The 20,000-nt window shown below is 38.2% G+C and overlaps 1 protein-coding gene and 1 pseudogene across 1 annotated transcript in view; both read left to right on the forward strand.

Annotated features, from left to right (window-relative positions):
- Positions 1–15,850, forward strand: part of LOC122356255 — a 24,360-nt pseudogene extending 8,510 nt beyond the window's left edge.
- Positions 15,851–17,783: 1,933 nt separating this feature from the next.
- Positions 17,784–20,000, forward strand: part of LOC122356256 (cilia- and flagella-associated protein 46-like) — a 64,696-nt gene continuing 62,479 nt past the window's right edge. Inside the window, 2 exon segments of the mRNA XM_043254788.1 lie at positions 17,784–17,925; positions 18,153–18,241. Of these exon segments, the coding sequence (XP_043110723.1) occupies positions 17,877–17,925; positions 18,153–18,241 (138 nt within the window). The 5' untranslated portion in view covers positions 17,784–17,876.

Below are 20,000 nucleotides of genomic sequence, written 5' to 3' on the forward strand. Positions count from 1 at the left end.
TCACTACAAATTGTCTGCATGTTCAGTTGTCACTAGGAAACCTTAATGTACTTGTGTTCTCTGACCCAGTCCTTGAGACTGTATGTGCTCTTCTCTGTTTTTTCTATCTCAGTTTTTCCAAGGCCCCAATTCTACTGTGGGTTCCTATAAGCCTGATCCGCTTGTGGTGCTTTCCTGTTCCACTCCCTGGTGGATCTCCGGACCCATCTTCTCTGTCTTGGCGGTCCTCTGTTTTCATCTGCTCTGCCCCTGGTGGGCTCCTGTTTCGTCTCCTACACCCTGGAATGCCCAAATGCTGCCTGCTTCGCCCTGATTCTCTACTCCTCCATGGTTCCTTGCCTTACTGTTTCCGGGCAAGGAGGCCTGTTCCAGCTTCTGCCACCATCGCCCTTCCTTGACGTGTCAGAAGCCACTCTTTGAGGGGGTTATCATGATTTCATTCTATGTTCTACAGTCTTGCTTTTTGTGGACACTTATTTTGACCAAGGTTTTAAATAGCGTTTATACTCAATCTTTTGGCATCTCTGGTTTTGTCAGTCCCTTTACAATATTCAATACAAGGGGTTTGTAATTGTTTTATATTAAATTTAGATGTTTTGTGTTGTGACATTTTAGACCTGAAGAGTGTATTATTGTTTTCTTACAGGTTGTGGGGATTGTGGCGTAACAGAAGAAGGATTGTTCTGCTCTGGCTTCAGCTTCAGAAATCAAACCCGTCACACACCTGGAGAGAACTGCATCTGTCAAGGAATAATCTTGGAAATTCAGTGAAGCTGCTCTCTGATGTACTACAGGATCCTCACTGTAAACTGAGACACTGAGGTAAGATCTTTCTGATTGGTCAAAATGAGTAAAACCTTTAATGTCAATTCTAAGAATTGAGTAAAAACTAAATTTTATACTATCATTTTGCTTATGATAGTTTGATTAATAATGAACTTTGAGATAATATATACAATAGTAATCCTGTGATTAATTTCACTGGAATATCAAAGAGGATTTAGAGTCCATCCCTGTCTTATCCAGGTTTAATATCCTGAGAAAGTTATTCAAGTGGAATATAAAGACCCAAGACAATAAAGCTACACATAAAACAGGCAATGAGTCCAAAGAAAATATCATTAATACATTATCCTAGTGCATGTAAAGGCATTGAGTCTTTACTTCTGTACATTTAAAACCTTGAAAATTTCTTCGAGTTCAGCATACATTATCTATGTTAACAGATGAGATAAAACATGACACAATATTATACAACATTATTATCCCAAGAGATAATAAATTAGATGTAATGGGGGAACACTGTGAAGCAAATGCCCTCCTGTAGATGCTTATTAGAGAAGCAAGTGACTGCTTCTCCATTCTTACATCACTATGTAATAATATCTCACATTCAGCTTGTGTTTTTGTTCAGTCCTGAAGCTTGTGACAGTTTCAAACAGTACCCACTTGAGCATCAAAATAAAGAAATCTCATTCTATCCGCAGCAGTTTTGTGGCAGTGCTCATCATTAATCTCTCCTCTCCTTGCTCAATAACAAACTGAAACTACAATTCACATGGTGTCACTGTTCTACAGGTTGTGATTGTGGTAACACAGATGAAGTTGTGCTGCTCTGATTCAGCTCTGAGATCAAAAACCCTCACACCTGAGAGAACTGGATCTGTCTGCAATAAACTAAGATTTTAGTATGAAGTTACTCTCTGATCTGAAGAAGGATCCACATTATAACCTGAGACATTAAAAACTATTGTGAGTGCTTGTTTATTTGAAGTTTATAGCGATTGAGTAACAGACCTTCTGTGTGTGTTATATTGAGAATCTTGAGATAATAATTCAGTTCCTCTTCAATCTCTGTACTTTAAAATTAATTTTAATTCTGTGATGTGACTGATTTGAAGAATATGAATATTTTAGTCTTAGTAACTAAGTTGATAGTAGTTGTTGATCATATACTGTTATTAATCTATGATCAAGTTGTTCATTCATATCCGTTAATAATAATATAGTGTTTGTTCTTGAGCTGATCTGCTCCTGTGACATGACAGCAGTAACGACTCCAGACTCATATGAGACTTTCTGTGTGTTTTTCATTGTAGTTTTCATTCCTGAGTTAGTCCAGTTTCCTAGCAGATCAGCTGATGGTGAATAAGGAGCTGCTTCAGAGACATCACAGGCAACAAATTTAGTGATGTTCATTCCAGTTCATTTTCACCTGATCAAGTCCCTAATGCTTGTTATCCAATTATTGACTGTTAACTTGAAAATTAGAATGTTAAGTTTTAGATTTTAATTAATTTGGAATGGTAAATGTATGACTTCCAAATTTTGTATTAATTTTTTTGTTATTTACAACCAATAATTTTATATCTGATTATGTTTCCGATTTATATATTGGGCACCTAATTTTTACACTAAATCCAAATAGCAATGGATTCTATTTATACTATAACTCAAATAGCTGGCAGTATGTTTAGTAAGAGCACTTTACACATAAGTGCAACAGCATTTTCTCGCTATTTATACTAACTTACTGCAAGTGGAAAAATTAGCTTGGGACATCAAGTTCAGTATGGACTGTTCTATTTCATGATAATGTCATAAATGGTAGAAGGTAGGGCCATTTGAAGGAATGCTTGAACCTTGCTCTAATCTAGTGGTCTGCAACAGTAATAATATTTGGCCCACCCTGCAGATTATTTTGATATCATTGGTTCCAAAATAGATAGTCATGACAGCAACAGTTACACACAAACTACAAGACCTACAATGCAATGCAGCAAATGGGTGCGAGTCAGACAGTGTTAGTCACAGGTGTATTCATAGTATGGTAGTTTGACCGCTAAATGGAGCCTTTTGTTTATTGAGTGAAAAAGTGAACATAGAATGTGCTGAACCTGAAACAAGAGACGGAATTCACGTGTTATGAAAGATTTGTTCGCTTGTTACCCGGTGGAGGAGGCTAGGATTGGAGAAGTACCTGCAAGCTGCTTCTTTCCTCGCCATGGAGACTGGACGCCAAAAGATGAACCTTCGAGTACAAGTCCCGCAACGGAGTCTTCAGCAGGAGATGATGGTGTCCTTTTAATGCTGCACAGTGATCGAGGATCTGTCCGCTCATGACTCGCTAAACAGACTACACGGATTGGAGCGCTGTAATCTGAGGAGTTTCCGCTTGGCCTGTAAGCATTGGATCGAGTGTTGACTCCAGGTAGGCCGTGAACTATTCACTCAACTACCTCAGTGGAGATAAACTGACCTAAGCAACAGTGACTCTAAAGAAAAGGGGTTTAGCGGACGACCACGCTCCACTTACTCACACGTGCAGACGACGTGCTGCGGCACCCACCAACAGCAGTCTTTAATTGTGGAAAAAACTAGTGTAAGATGTAAACTGTGACTTTCCGGAACAGCGTCACCACGCCACAATTGGTACCCAGTAAAATTTAATACAAGCAGCATTGACTTCAAACATCCCAAGGCCAAAATAAACCAATAAACCATACAATTAAATTATATAAATTACCTAATGATAAAGAAAATAAAATGCTAATTAACTTCCCCAGCTCTCTATTTTTGTATGTATGTCCTGCTGTGTTATAATTTATAACAGGATTGTATAACGTACAGTCAGAGACGTTTGGATCCATTTGCTAGCTCTTTGAGAATGGTCTAACAGGCAGAAAGTCAACAACAGTGTCAGAGGATATATGAGACAGGGTCAGAATCATAAACAGTACCAGGCAAGGGTCGAGACAGGCAGTGTGTATCAGAGTCGATAAATCCAGGCAAGGGGTCAATAGGTAGAGTGCCCAAGGTAAAACACAGGAAGACAAATAGTACAGATATATACACACTCAGACTTATTAGCTGGGAGCAAGGACAAACAGCATAGCTTACATAGCTGGTCTATTGAGGTACACCCTGGTAGATAATCAGTCTAGGTGAAAGGGCCTATGGGAAACGAAGTTCAGAATGTTTTGTACTCAGGAAAGGGTTCCCTTTGGTGGCTGTCAGAGAGCCACAGAGGCACGGTTCATGACGGATCGCAGCCCTGTAGTAATAATTTTTATAATCATAGTGGTTACCTTTATTTTAGGACAGTTCTGGAGAAAATGGGGCTGCTGGCAAGCTTAAAAATATAATGAAGTTGATTCTGTACATTAATTTAGTTTTTTATTAACATAAAAACTAAAATTACATACAGACCAATTTTATTCTTTCCATTTTTCAGTTCCCAAAATAATTTGTTATTTGTAAATTAACCAAAGTAATATTTGTGCAGTATTTTATTTATAATTTATTTAGTAGTTTATTATTTTAAAGTAGTTGATGCATGCAAATAAACGACAAGAAATCCTGAGAATTGTTTATTTTTGCAAAGCATGTTATAATTTGAAAATAAAGATAAATTGTTCTCTGTACTTTAGTTTCAGTAACTACTAATAATGCATTAAGGAAAAACTTGCTTACCTTTTAATCAAAGTTTTGTCTTAATAGCCTCACTTGCAGTAGGCCTATGATAATCTGCATAAATTAAAAATATATCATGGTCTTGCATTAATGTTACTGCCGCACTACTGTACTGTATGTTTCCATTTGACTTCAGAATAGGCTCAACATTGTTACATTTAACATACTTTATGTAGGCGATTAATGTTGTGCAGTGTAATGTACATATTGTAAAATATGCAATATGTACATTACACAATACCCACACTTCAAGTGCACAGAATGCAAGTGTGTGCTATTTTGGGCAAAGCCTGAGTTTCATTTCCATAACTTTTTTCTGTGAGTTCTGCTTTTCTGCTGAATGAGGCGTATGTCTTTAGTGTTTCATATCTTTATTTGTAAGGAAAACGCAACCGTTGCTGTTTCTGGTGCATTTCAATATTAGTGTTCACGAAAGACACAAGTATTTAAGTAAATGCGGATTCTTGACTCTCAGGATCATTCAGTGAATAATTTAGTTGAGTCATTTTCACACAGAGTCAGTGTTGGGATCTCGCTCTTCATCATGAATTGCTCACACAAAGACCCCGGGATCAAGAGTTCTCTCAAGATGCAGGTATCTCACATACATAGCCAACTATATTAACCCTAAAAATGGTAAGATACATGAAGAGACATCATCAGGTAATTTAATTTATTACTAATTTTTATCTTATTAAATACAAATAATTGATTGAAAACAGAAAGCTTGTTTGGCATTGTTGCAGTGGTGAACCAATACATGAGCCTACTATATCAAATTTTTTGAGGTCTATAAATTATGATGAACCTCTTGTATGGAATTGACTTCTGATTGATAGTTCTGATAGTTGTCTTTTTATCAGGTCCGGTATTGTTAAGTGTTTCATGAAGGTAAATGAGAATTAATTTTAGATTGTTAGTTATAATTCAAGATGGACATGTGCAGGAAGGCTGAACCATATGCACACATTTCTCAATCATCACTGAATTGTACACATCAGCCATAAAACCATGATGTATGAAGTACAATAACAAAAACATACACAAGCTATATACATTTTTGACATGAATTACAAACATTGATAGGTAGATTATGAAAAATGTAAAACATTTAATTACTTAAAATGTAATCCATGTTTTTGACGTTACATAGGTTCCTTCTAATCAAAAGTTAATATTAATACAGTAATTCAAAGGAATCTTTGTTATAGTTCTGTTGATCAGAAGAGATCAGAACCTAGAGTCCAGTTGTGTGTCTATGAAGAGTGATGACTCTATAGGTCATCCACCAAATCTCAGGTATAATATTTCATTAACAGACAAAATTTAACTAATTTAATGGTGTACAATGATACCATTTGATGTTTTAATATTTGCTCATACACTCTCTGTTATAGTTCAATTCATCAGAAGAGATCAGAACCAGATTCCAGCTGTGTGTTTATAAAGAGCGATGTTTCTTTGGACCCCTACAGTTAAGAGTGATGACACAAGGTATCACTATAACCTCAGGTATTAAATTGTTTTTAAAATATATGATTATAGTAACATATTTTAAAAATAAACGGTCATTAAGTAAATATGCTAGGCTAGGAAAATGCAGTAAATCTAATGACAATGACCAGATATGGAGCAAATACATCTTTAATAATGATATGAACAGTGTCTCATATAACTAAGGAAACAAAAAGACATTTTCATTTGTATATTTACCTTTTGTAGCTCATATAATAATGTGATATTGTAATATTCCAGGCATGACGCCCTTTTTAAGACGCTCAGGTCAAATCTGCTGAAGAAGTTTGAGCATCTGTATGAGGGAACAGCGGCGGAGAGAAACCTAACACTCCTGATTGAGATCTACACAGAACTCTATATTACAGAGAGTGAGTGTGAGAAGATCAGTAATGAGCACGAGGTGAGACAGATTGAGACACAATCCAGGAGAGCAGCAACAGAAGACACAGCCATCAAATGCAGTGACATCTTTGGACCTCTACCTGGACAAGACAAAGACATCAGAACTGTGCTGACAAAGGGAGTCGCTGGCATTGGAAAAAACAGTCTGTGCAGAAGTTCATCCTGGATTGGGCTGAAGGGAAGGAGAATCAGGACGTCCAGCTCATATTTCCGCTTCCTTTCAGAGAAATCAACCTGATGAAGGACAAAACACTCAGTCTTTCAGATCTTCTCCATGTATTTTTCCCTGAAACCAAAGAAATGGAAATATCCAGTGAATATAAAGTGTTGTTCATCTTTGATGGTCTGGACGAGTGCCGTCTGTCTCTGGACTTTAAGAGAAAAGTGAAACTGTGTAATATATTGGAGTCAGCCTCAGTGAATGTGCTGCTGATGAACCTGATTGTGGGGAATCTGCTTCCCTCTTCTCTCGTCTGGATCACCTCCAGACCAGCAGCAGCTGATCTCGTCCCCTCTGAATGCGTCCATCGAGTGACAGAGGTACGAGGCTTCAATGAGCAACGCAAGGAGGAATACTTACTTCGGAAAAGAATCAGTGATCAGAGCCTGGCAGACAGGATCATCTCACATCTGAAGTCATCGAGAGCCTCTACATCATGTGCCACATCCCAGTGTTCTGCTGGATCTCAGCCGCTGTTCTAGAGAAGATGTTGAGTCCAGCAGAGAGTGGAGAGATTCCCAAGACTCTCACTCAAATGTACACACACTTCCTGATCCTTCAGACCAACATCAAACATGAGAAAGACTATGAGAAGAAGGTGACAGATGAAGAGATGATCCTCAAGCTGGGGAAAGTGGCTTTTCTGCAGCTTGTGAAAGAAACCTGATCTTCTATGAGGAAGACCTGAGAGAGTGTGGCATTGATGTGACTGAAGCATCAGTGTACTCAGGATTGTGCACCCAGATCTTCAGAGAGGAGTTGGGCTTGTATCAGGGGAAAGTCTTCTGCTTTGTTCATCTGAGCATTCAGGAACATCTAGCAGCTCTATATGTGCACTTTCTCCTGGACAAACCACAACAGAAATGTGTTTGAGACTATCAACATACAGAGTTTGTGGTGTAAAGTGAAGGACTGGTTTCAACAAAAACATTCATCAAAACATGTTTCATTATCTGAGCTGCATCAGAGAGCTGTAGAAGAGGCTCTACAGAGTAAAAATGGACATCTGGGTCTTTTCCTGCGCTTCTTTCTGGGTTTTGTCAGTGGAGTCTCATCTGATTCTCCTACAACGAATGACGACTCTGAAAAGAAGCAGCTCTGACAGCAATGAGAAAACAGTTGAGTACATCAAGAAGAAGATCAGGACCATTGACTCTCCAGAGAAATCTATCAATCTGTTCCACTGTCTGAATGAACTAGGTGATTGTTCACTAGTGGAGGAAATACAACAGTATCTGAAATCTGGAAGAATAAAGGAAACCAATCTTTCTTCATCTCAGTGGTCAGCTGTAGTTTTGTGTTGTTGACATCAGAGGACCAACTGAATGAGTTTTATTTTAATAAATTTGTTAAAAGGAAAGTCTATTCCTGAAAATATGGAAGTTCTTCAGAAGCTGCCTGTGATTAAAGAATCTAGATCTGTTCAGTAAGTATCAATGTGAACAATCACTTCACTATTAAAACATTAAGAAAATCTAAGTTAAAATCTCATAAATCTTCAGTGCTGTAGATTATTATTTTTAGTGGTCAACATTTTGATGTGTTTAATACAGAGACACTAAGAGATTTCTTTGGGCATTCAAACTAATTCAGAGAAGTCTCATAAATAATTCAGTTTCCCTTTCTGTCATTTACTCCAACATTGTCTATCAATCAATCAATCATTTTTATTTATATAGCGCTTTTAACAACACAGGTTGCATCAAAGCACATTGTGTTGAGTGTAGAGTCACTCTTGGGATCCCAAACACCTTTGACATCTCTGAGAAGTCAATGAAATTGGGTGTGCCCAGAATTTTCATAGAGCTGATTACAGTGTCTCTTGAGGAGAAAAGTTTCAATCATGCATCTCCTAACATTCAGATCCAAAGCACGGTCAGTGGTCTCTCCTTTTTAAGCACTGTTAAGTGTTGTGTTAATTTCCTCTAAAAAGCAAATATTCTCTGACAGAGCTATATGGTGGAATTGATTTATTATGCTTTTCTGGTTGGATACGGCTATGGCTTGAGACATTTCAGGCAATAACCAGCATGAGCGCTGCTTTCAGTGTTTGGGCAAGCTCTGTGTATGGCTCATGCCCACTTTCAAGGCACTTCAGTATCGCTTTATTTTGATGGTCCCTTATGAACATTCTTTTGACAATAAGTAACTTTGCAATTACATGTCAATTAGCTTTCATTAGAGTTTTTGTAGTAGAATGGTAGGGTTGAGGTTAGAGTAAGTTAATATGTAGGTGCAAAGTTGCCTATAGTCAGTAAAATGTCCGTTTGGAGATCATCACATATAAAGAGTTATAATCAGACCGTCTCCTTATGCTCTAATAAAAGTTAGTTAGCTGACACTTCGCATTGGCACTTTGTGTTTTGAGGCTTGGTTCTTCATCAAAAGACCCAGAGTCACCACGGCTGCTTCCCTACTCTAGTCTTTCTATGAACAGTTACGAAGCCACAGCGATGTGTGCAGCGGAAGAGGGTGAGGAGGAAGGAATCGTTTAGATGGGTAAATCCCTGAGAAACTTGAGATGATTTCAGACAAAATGGAAAGTGCACAGCATTGTGTTCACTGATTTGTATCTCATAAAGTCTTAACTTCACAGAAAAGGATTTCAAGTGTGCACGCATTTCTGATATTAGTTGGTCCTTTATTCCAGTGCGTTCAGGTGACTGGTCAAATAAACTAAAAAGCAAGGTCTGCCAGCCAGTCAGAGTAATTGAGTTGATAAAGTGACTTTTTTCTTTCAAAAACTGGTCAATTTCAGACTAGAATAGAACCGCTGCAGAGCAGAGCTGTGTGACTCAGCCACTGAATGTTAGAGTGATATATTACATCACCATATTCTGCATCAATAGAAGATAAAAATGCCTGGAATTCTCTCTGTGGTTGAGCGCTCTTAAACAAATCAAGTTTATAGTTTTCACCACAGTGGTCATCACATCATCTATCTGGATGTCTTTGCCTGAAGCTCTTCCTGGTGTATTATACAGTGCATTTTTATAGTCTCATCTCCACATTCGCGAACTACGTTGCATGCAGTGGAAGTCATTCCATTCCACTCACTCTGGTCATGGCTGGCACTTTATCCTTTGTATTACCACAGAGCTTTGCCCAAGAGAGATTCATGTTTGCACATGTTACAAAAAAATATATTTTCCTGTTGTATTCTCTTTCATGTAGGCTCTTTATATCAGGAGCTCTTCTGAAATTCAAAAATCACTGCCCACACTTTGCAAGAAAGAAATCAACGCTGTCGCATTATCTGTGAATCAGTGCTGTCTTTGCACACAATTGAGTAAAAATAAAACGCGGGTACTTTGTCTGTCATTTGTTCTTTTAGATTTGCTGACAAGACTTCCAATTCTCCATCCGACTGTGTTTTGTGAAAGATTGATATTTTTAAATCTTGCATCTTTTCTGGGCAAATTATAGTGGCAACAGTGAACAGTTGCTTTCAGTGAACTAATAATTTGACATTAATAAATGCATGTAAAGCATGGTATGATTTATTTTTTTAATTATTATTATTATTATTTTTATGTTGTAATTATAAGGCTGTTTTCATTGCAACAAGTTTACTTTTTGTGATAGCTGTTTGATAGTGTTTCACATTTAATGAATTTCATCTCTACAGGTTGAGTAATTGTGGTATCACAGATGAAGGTTGTGCTGCTCTGGCTTCAGCTCTGAGCTCAAACCCCTCACACCTTAGAAAACTAAGTCTGTCTGGGAATAAACTAGGAGATTCAGTGAAGCTGCTCTCTAACGTACTACAGAATCCTCACTGTAAACTTGAGACGCTGAGGTAAAATCATATATTACTCTCACATATTTATAACCATGGTTTAACAGATGCTAGTGAATAGTATCATCAGTTGAGGCATATTTTGCATAAAAAATTTAGATATACAAATAATGAACATTTATCTTGCTTGAATGACACTTTGGATGTTTTATGATCCTGTTTTGTGTTTGGTCACATTTTAGACTTCAGTGCAATGATCCATCAAACATTGATTTGTGTGTTAATGTACATTTGACTGAAACTTGTGCGATTGTTCTCTACAGGTTGATTATTTGTGGTATCACAGATGAAGGTTGTTCTGCTTTGGCTTCAGCTCTAAGATCAAACCCCTCACACCTGAGAGAACTGGATCTGTCTGGGAATAAACTAGGAGATTCAGTGAAGCTGCTCTTTGATGTACTACAAAATCCTCACTGTAAACTGGAGAAACTGTGGTAAAATCATATTTAAACTCATACATGAAGCACCTTTTAAGTAAATATGCAGTGTTTTAGTATTAAAATAAAAAGCACTCAATAGTCATTGGTTCTGATGTTCACTGTAGTTTATATGTAGACAATATCTGTATATGTTACAGAAGCAAGTCCATGACTACAATCAAGTTAAAAATCCAAAAGAAGACACAATGCAACAATTTTACCAACAATTTGACTTCCATATTGTGATGTATTTCAGAGACAAAACAAATAATGAATGAGGAAAATAAGAGGAGTGGCTCGTTTGGGATTGTTTTGATCTTCATATTTAGTTGATTGAAACCTCTTAATTATTGCTCTGATGGTGGTGTCACATCTTTGGACTGTTATTGTTTTTGTCGTGTGCCATGTGTTCCGTATAACCCACTTTAGTTAATTGTCTTTATTGTCTTCAGCCGTGTGTAGTTAATTTAATGATTTACCTGGTGTATTTAAGTCCTGTGGTTTCAGTTCTGTTTGTCCGTGTCACCAAGCCAGCAGAGGGAGCCCTTACCTCTGGGTGATCTGCATTCACTCCCTCTGCAACAACTTCCTGTTCCTGGACTATAAATTCAGAAGCAGGTCACTCACCCGCAGGTTCGCCTGTTGTTTCTTAGATTGCTGTTGGATTGTTGTTTCTAGTTCTCTTGGTTTTGACCCTGCCTGTCTTCCCGATATTCTGATTGTTTGCTGCCTGACCTGACCTTCGCCTGTTTTTGGATTTTGTTTTGCCTTGTCTCCGATACTCCTGTTTGCCCTGTTTGACGACTGCCTGCTTTTTATCATGCCTTCATTTAATAAAAGCCTGCAAGTGGATCCATACGCCTCAGACCCCTCATTTGTGACAGAATGTGACCTGCTTCTGAATTTATAGTCCAGGAACAGGAAGTTGTTGCAGAGGGAGTGAATGTAGATCACCCAGAGGTAAGGGCTCCCTCTGTTGACTTGTCCAATCTCGTCTTTAATGTGCGTGTTGTTTTTGTCCTGCCTGCCTGTAATGATATTGTTTATTTCATCTCGGAGTAGAATAATTAATTTTACCTTTATGCTCGCTCGTGTGCTCTCCTGCTAACCACACTCGTGACAGGTGGAATAGCGCTTTTTCAATATGTTTCAATGCTATCTTCTTACAGCCGATTTTTATTGTGAAGCTCAATAATATTCTGCACACCAGAACAGTATACTTTGGTTTTGCTCCTTGTGATGGACGGACGTTAAGGCAATTTGGCCTGTGTGTAGCCCTTTATTTATAATCTTGTGGGAGCGAGTCGTTGCCTGAACAATTTCATGCACCTAATCACCTGCTGTGCTAATATAAAAATATATATGGAAACTTATTTACAGACATTTTTATACATTTTACTCATACATTTTTTTTTTTTTTTTAGAGGGTCCAATAATTGTGGTCAGCATGCATTTGAAAAAAAACATTTTATTGCTCTCTACAGGTTGAGTGATTGTGGTATCACAGAAGAAGGTGGTTGTTCTGCTCTGGCTTCAGTTCTGAGATCAAACCCCTCACACCTGAGAGAACTGGGTCTGTCATGGAATAAATTAGAAGATTCAGTGAAGCTGCTTTCTGATGTACTACAGAATCCTCACTGTAAACTGGAGAAACTGAGGTAAGATCTCTCTGATAGTCCGAGACCTCAGTAAAATATCCTTTAATTATAATTCCAACATTTAAAAGCATAAAATTGACTAATTTCATTAATTTCCATTACATCACGCTTTATGAAACTTTGATCAATAATGAACTATCAGATAACATGTAAAATAGTAATTCCGAGCTTCTCTGACTTGCTGCAGCATGAATATCTCAGAGGTTTAGAGTTGAACAGACAAGAGCCTGAATGTGTTTAACTTAATACTATAGTGATCAGTGAGTGTTCATCATTATCACTAATAAAAGAAACCACTCTAGACCTGTAAAACAAGTATTATTTTTACTTTCTGTATTTGCTGCTCTATCAGCAGTGTCATGTTTCTCTTATATCAGTGATATACTCACACAGTTCCACAGTTTTGCTTCAGACATAATTAAATGCATCTGAAGCACAGGGTTCTAATGCATAACGCAGACGAATTGAGGCCCTCATAAACTGAAATCGTGTTGTGGAGAGAGAATGGTATTTCGGCTGGGTAACCCTCTGTTCTAGTGCCCTGTATACCTATGTGTTAATCTAGCCTTGTCTCCAGGATTGCTAGAAAGTTACATGCAGGAGAGTTTGATCAGGTTGGAGCTAAACTCTGCAAAACGGTGATCCTTCAGGAAAGATCTCCTCCCTTGCCTATCCTGAGAAAACCATTATTTAAGAAATATCCTCCTGTAGGTGTTTCTTAGAGGAGCAAGCAACTGTTTCTGTCCTTGTATCACTATGAAACTATCTCCCATTCAGCTCTGTGTGTCTGTTCGGTCCTGAAGCACAGGACGGATTCATACAGCACCATTGAGCATCACCATGCATAAATCTCATTCTATCAGCAGTAGTTTGTGGCAATGCTAGTCATTTTATCCTCTTTTGCTCTGAAACTAGAATAAATTACAAGTTACACACACTTCAACTACAATTCACACTGTGTGATTGTTCTCTACAGGTTGAGTTATTGTGGTATCCCACAAGACGGTTTGTGCGTCTCTGGCTTCAGCTCTGGGATCAAACCCTCACACCTAAAAGAACTGGATCTGTCTGTGAATAAACTAGAAGATTCAGTGAAGCTGCTTTATAATATGCTACAGAATCCTCACTGTAAACTGGAGAAACTGTGGTAAGATCATATGAAGCTCACATGAAGCATGTTTATAACCACATATAAATGCCAGTGAATTATGAGTAGGCTATTACAAATCCCATCCATGTATTGAAGTCAATTAATGGTTTAAAAGTCAGTACTATATATATATATATATATGTATATATATATATATATATATATATATATATATATATATATATATATATATATATATATATATATATATATATATATATATATGAGCACACTTTTAAAGCAGAATGCACAACTAATTTGCAATCTCTATTGAGCTCAATGTACATTTCTAATTAGTTTTAAGCTGCCAGATGAGAACAAACATGATGGGGAGCATATGGCTCCTAAAACGTAAATTTCCTCCTGTTGGTGTTTATTAGTGGCTGTTTCTCCAGTGAGCTCGGTGTCTATTCCGTCCTATATGTATGACAGTTTCAAACGGCACCATTGAGCAACAACATGTATAAATCTCATTCTGTCCGCAGCAGTTTGTGGAAATACTTGTCAATGACAAACTACAATTCACACTGTGTGATGGTTCTCTACAGGTTGAGGGATTGCGGCGTCACAGATGAAGGTTGTGCTGCTCTGGTTTCAGCTCTGAGATCAAACCCTCACACCTGAGAGAACTAAATCTTTCACTGAATAAACTAGAAAATCTAGTAGAAAGTTACTCTCTAATCTGAGAATGGATCCACATTATAAACTGGAGATATTATACTGTTGTGAGTGTTTATTTAATATTTCTAAATTTACTAACAGACCTCCTGTGTGTGTGTGTGATTTGCAAAATATGAAGTAATAATTAAAGCATCACTTTAGTCACTGTACTTTTTAACTGTTTAATTCTGTGATGTGACTAATTTATGAATAATCATTTTAATTTGTTACAGAGTCTCAAAGTCATAGTATTTGTTGATCATGATAGTGTTATAAATCTATAATCAGTTGTTCATTCATATCTCTGGCTGTGATATGACTATGAAATGTTTTTTCTGAGCTGGATCTGCTGATGTGATGTGACAGCAATATTGTCTCAGACTCATGTGATTGTCTGTGTGTTTTTTTGTAGGACTCAGTATTTAGCCGTCAGTCCAGTTTCGTCAGGATCAGCTGATGATGAATATAAGACATCATAGTCACACATTCCACAGAGACCGCGTGGTGGACAACAAAAACTTTAGGGATTCATTAAATTCAGGAATTAAAAAATTACTTTATGGCATTTCCCTAAATGCTTTTTAAGAACTTTTTTACTGTAATGTTTATGGGTATCCATCCATCTATTTTCGTCCGCTTATTTGGGGCTGGGTCGCGGGGAAAGCAGTCTAAGTAGGGACGCCCAGACTTCCCTCTCTTCAGACACTTTCTCCAAATCTTTAGGGGGAACACCGAGATGCAGGAAACTCATTTTGGCCGCTTGCATCTGGGATCTCACCCTTTCGGACATGACCCAAAGCTCATGACCATAGCTGAGAGTAGGGCAGTAGATTGACCAGTAAATCTTGCAGCTCAGCTCCTTCTTCACCACGACTGCAGAAGCTGCACTGATTTGTCTGTCAATCTCTCATTCCATCCTGACTCATGAACAAGACCCCACCTGAGGCAGGAGCTCTCCACAAACTTGAAAGGGAGTTAGCCACCCTTGCTCGAATGAGAACCAGGGCCATGAGAACTTGGACGCTCTGATTCTGATTCCAGCTGCTTCACACTTGGCTGCAAACCGCCCAGTGCACGCTGTAGGTCCTGGCTTGATGCAGCCAACAGGGCAACATAATCCGCAAAAAGCAGAGAAGAGATCCTGTGGTCACCAAACTGGACCTAGAAAATCCAGTAATGAACAGGACCAGTGACAAAGGGCTGCCCTGCAGGAGTCCAACATGCACTGGGAACAAGTCTGACTTACTCCAAACCAAGCTACTGCTCTGATCATACAGGGACCTTACAGCCCTTAGCAAAGGGCCCCGGACCCCCATACTCCCCGAGCACCCTCCACAGGACACCACAAGGGACACGGTTGAATGCCTTCTCTCAGTCAACAAGGCACATGTGGACACGTGGCAAACTTCCATGAACCCTCCAGTACCCTGCAGAGGGTATAGAGCTGGTCCAGTGTTCCACAACAAGGACAAAAGCCTGGGGTTCAACTATCAGACGAATTCTTCTCTCCAGTACCCTGGCATAGGTTTTCCCAGGGAGGCTGAGACTTAATGTCTCCAACCTTCCTCAGGATATGGTCAAAGCTCTGTTGGAAGACCTTACTCAATCATTACTGCCTTTTTGCTGTAAACTTAAGGGGGAAACCATGTGTTACCAGCATGAAGAGTCATGATATGAAATGTATCCTATTACTACACTGAATTTTACGGAGTTTCAATTTTCTGAAGTTTATTAAACTCTGCATACTATACTGTATGGCCATGTCTAACTATAGGTAGAGCAGCAGTTGACCGCTGTATTATGAAAGGCCTCCATAACCGTACCACAGTAACTTACAATATATATAATGACATATGTTGCACGTTTACACTGTGCACTCCCCACCAGGTACAGAATTCTGATTGTTTGCATCTGGTTTTTAAGCCTATAAATAATGTATTCATTCTAATAAATTAAAAATGCATCCTTTATATTGCTGGTAGGTTATGCTTTTTGCAGAAATTAACACTGTCTACATAAAAAAAAAAAAAATATTAGAAGTATTCTAAACCAATGTGTTGTCTTCACTGTAACTCACATCACATTTATTAACTCTAACTTCTTAGCGTTGCTTTTATGAACAAAAATAGTTTAATCACATAATATTTCTAAAGAAGGAGCTGGTAAAAGTCGTTTTTCTTCTACAAGTCTTCCATCTCGCTTTTATTGCCGCTGGCGGGGACAGTCTAGACAGTCGCTGTAGTATGTGGACTTATGTTGTTTCTACCAGGGCAAAAAAAATTAAATGTTTAAATACTTGTGATAATCTCAACCTTCACTTTAAGCCGCGTGCATTCACAGTAAAAGTATAATTAACCGGGCAGCAGAGGTAAGTTCAAGTAGAAATAATGTTCAATACTGTAGCTCAGACTGTTTCTATTCTGTTCTATAAATTATCTGAATCCCTGAAATATTCCCTAATGCACAATAACAAGCAGAAGTGGTTTGACTGCTTGTGTCTCTGTCCGCTCAGTGTTTGACATGAGAGAGCGCTTCTGAGTCTGTTCTCCAGGAGTGATGCTGATTTCTCAGCCGCTGAACAGAGGCCTGTCAAACACTGAATTACTGAATTAACAAAACACGCTTCACGCCGAGACTTCATCCCCGAAGAGCCCATTAGATGTGCAAACCGCAACCGATGTACAACCAGCTGAGAACAAAAGAGATCGCCGTAATTGACTCAATTCAGATTGCTGTTAGAAAATTGCAAAATTTAAAAACTAATAAATCAAGAGCGACGTTCGAGCTCGTTCTAACTTTCAGCGCGTATACATTCACCTCAGATGCACTACTGTAAATCTAACAGTTAATCTAAGACTTTGGGCGTATTTCATGGGACAAACCCTGTCTATAATATTTGCATCTCATTAGGCTTCGGTTAATAAGATGCCAAACATCAAGGGAAATTTGAGATTAAGACTGTGATTAACTTTTTTTTCACCCCAGGGATGCATGATAAACTGAGAAAAAAGTAGTTTTTAAAAATGCTTTTACATAAAAAAAAAATGCTAAAACAAACCAAAATATATATATTTAATAGGGCTAGTCTTAATATGTCCATATATTGTATTTAGTTAAAACAATGCCATAAAATGGTCATATTAGATATTGATATTTATAACGTTTAAATCACAAATCATATGTATAAACATTGAAATTAAGATTTTTTTTTCTAGAGATGGATGATGCAGAATTTTTATTTATTTTGCTATTTAAAAACATGTTCCACATTTTGATCTATTTTAAATACGCATTTATTTAGAATTTATGTCTGTATTTTTTAGTGTGCATGTATAAATGTTATCAGTGATATCAATATCAACGCATAATATTTATCATTTCGCAAATCTCGACTGGCTGCGGGAGACGCGTTTGACCCCGCGCGCTTTCCGTTCAGCGTCCCGTTGCTAAGAGACGCGTCCAAACTGTCCCTAGTTACTCGGAGCAACGCTTAACATAAACAAAAAGCAAACACACACGCATCTATGTTTTCTTTTTATCGTTAACTTTAAGAGCTGCTCTTCGAAAGCGTCGTGAAATGGATCTTCGCATCCGACAGTATTTATCAAAAGCTCAGGAGAAAAGAGGTGACCGACGTGTTTATTAGCCCGTACTTCATTAAATGCGGTCACTTTACGATCTTATCGAGTGAAAAGGCCTCAGTAAGGGGCTAGCTGTCACAAGGACAACGTATAATTATTATATAACAACTGCAATGGTGAACTACGTCTTTCAGAATGCTGTTTTTGTAAGGTTTAAACACGGGGCCTGTATTAAAAGGTAGCTTGTAATGTGTTTTTCCTCCTCTGTCCAGATGCTGTGTACCTGAGGAAAGCGTTCGAGCTGATGCGAGCTTCATCTCCGTCTGAGCTCCTCGTGCTGTGTGCAGAACAGTCTCTACAGGTGCCACACACTAACCACACACTCCTCGCACGTCCTGCTAATTGCATCGATGCATGCAGCTCTGGGTAGTTTCGTCTCGCCGCTAACGGATGCTGTTTTATCGCGCTCGTTCTGACGGCACCCGTTCACCGCAGTGCATCCCTCTAAAATCCGAAGCAAAGTCATGTGCGTCTGGGATGGCCCGAGGATGCTTCTCGCGTGCGAGAACCCGAAGCTCTAGCTGTACACGCGCGAGGGTTTATTTCAAGAAAGGATAAGCCTCTTCCCCGCTGCTTGCCTGAACACACACCTGAGAAACGCTGACCCTCGGTGAGAGTCTCTCAGGCTGGATGTTAGATAACAGCCGCGGCTCTCTGCCTGCGCTGTCACGCCTCCACGGCCCCTTTGTGTGCCGCGGGATTACTGTAACCGCGGCTTATCTCAAAATGTGCTGTCAATTTATAGAGCGGGAATCTCGCAGAAACGTGTCTATATTTCAAACCAGAAAAGACGGTGTTATGTTTTGCATGAAGAAATTGAAATATTCTGCGTGCGTCCAGATGTTTTGCATGCAATTTTTTTGGTTATTTTGTAAAAATGTTTTAATGTTTTGCCATTTTCACTCAATAAACTTAATGTAGATGCATCTAATTGCTATTTGCAGTTAGTATAAAAACACTCCGCTAGTTTCACTTAATGCATTTAATTTTAGTTATGTTTTGCATGAAGAAATTGAAATATTCCGTGACGTCCAGATGTTTTGCATGTAATTTTTTTCTTATTCTCGAGGTCGTTTTTGGTTCATTTGTAAAAATGTTTTAATGTTTCGCTAGATGACATCCAATCACTTTTGCACTCGATATACTCAGAAAACACTGCCATTTTCACTCAATAATCTTAATGCAGATAGCATCTAATTACTATTTGCAGTTAGTGTAAAACACACTTAATGCATTTAATTTTATTTATGTTTTGCATAAAGAAATTGAAATATTCTCTGGCGTCCAGATGTTTTGCATGCAGTTTTTTTTCTTATTCCCGAGGTTAATTCTTAATACAGCAATACTGTTATTTTGTAAAAATGTTTTAATGTTTCGGCTAAATGCAGTAATTAGATGCTTTAGTCAAAATACCAAAGAGTAACTAGATGCTATTTGCATTAAATGCATTAAGTGAAACTAGCGTGTGTGTTTTACACTAACTGCAAATAGTAATTAGATGCTATATGCATTAAGCTTATTAAGTGAAAATGGCAGTATTTTCTTTGGACCGAGTGCAAAAGTGATTGGATGTTATTTGCATTAATGCATGAAGTGCATGAAGTTTTTACACAGAGTGCGATTAGACGCTATTTGCATAAAATGGATGACAATTTTAGCACAGCCGGTAATGATATGCTATTTGCAGTGAGTGAATTAACTAAAAATAGCATTTTTTTTCTTTATATTAACTCTGCATGCTGTTGAGTTCATTAGATGAAAGTAGCTGTATTTTCTTAATTGGATTTTTTTGCATTAAGAACAGTTAGGTGAAAATAGCATTATTCGTGCAAACAGTGATCCAATTTCAAGCACAGTCCTATTAAACAACCTTCCGACGCTGTATTTCACTTTTAAAATCATTTCTAAGTTCGCTTTTAAAATAAATGCCTCTGTGGGCAATCGAGGAGGTCTCTCCGCTCTCGTGAAGCCTATAGCGTGAGTTATAAACGCAGAGCTGATGTGGATGTGTTTTCACAGTGCTTGGTCATCCGCTGGAGCAGAAGAGAGAGCAGTTTTGT

The sequence above is a fragment of the Puntigrus tetrazona genome, chromosome 13 (genome assembly GCF_018831695.1).
Source record: "Puntigrus tetrazona isolate hp1 chromosome 13, ASM1883169v1, whole genome shotgun sequence".
In the NCBI taxonomy this organism is placed as follows: Eukaryota; Metazoa; Chordata; class Actinopteri; order Cypriniformes; family Cyprinidae; genus Puntigrus; species Puntigrus tetrazona.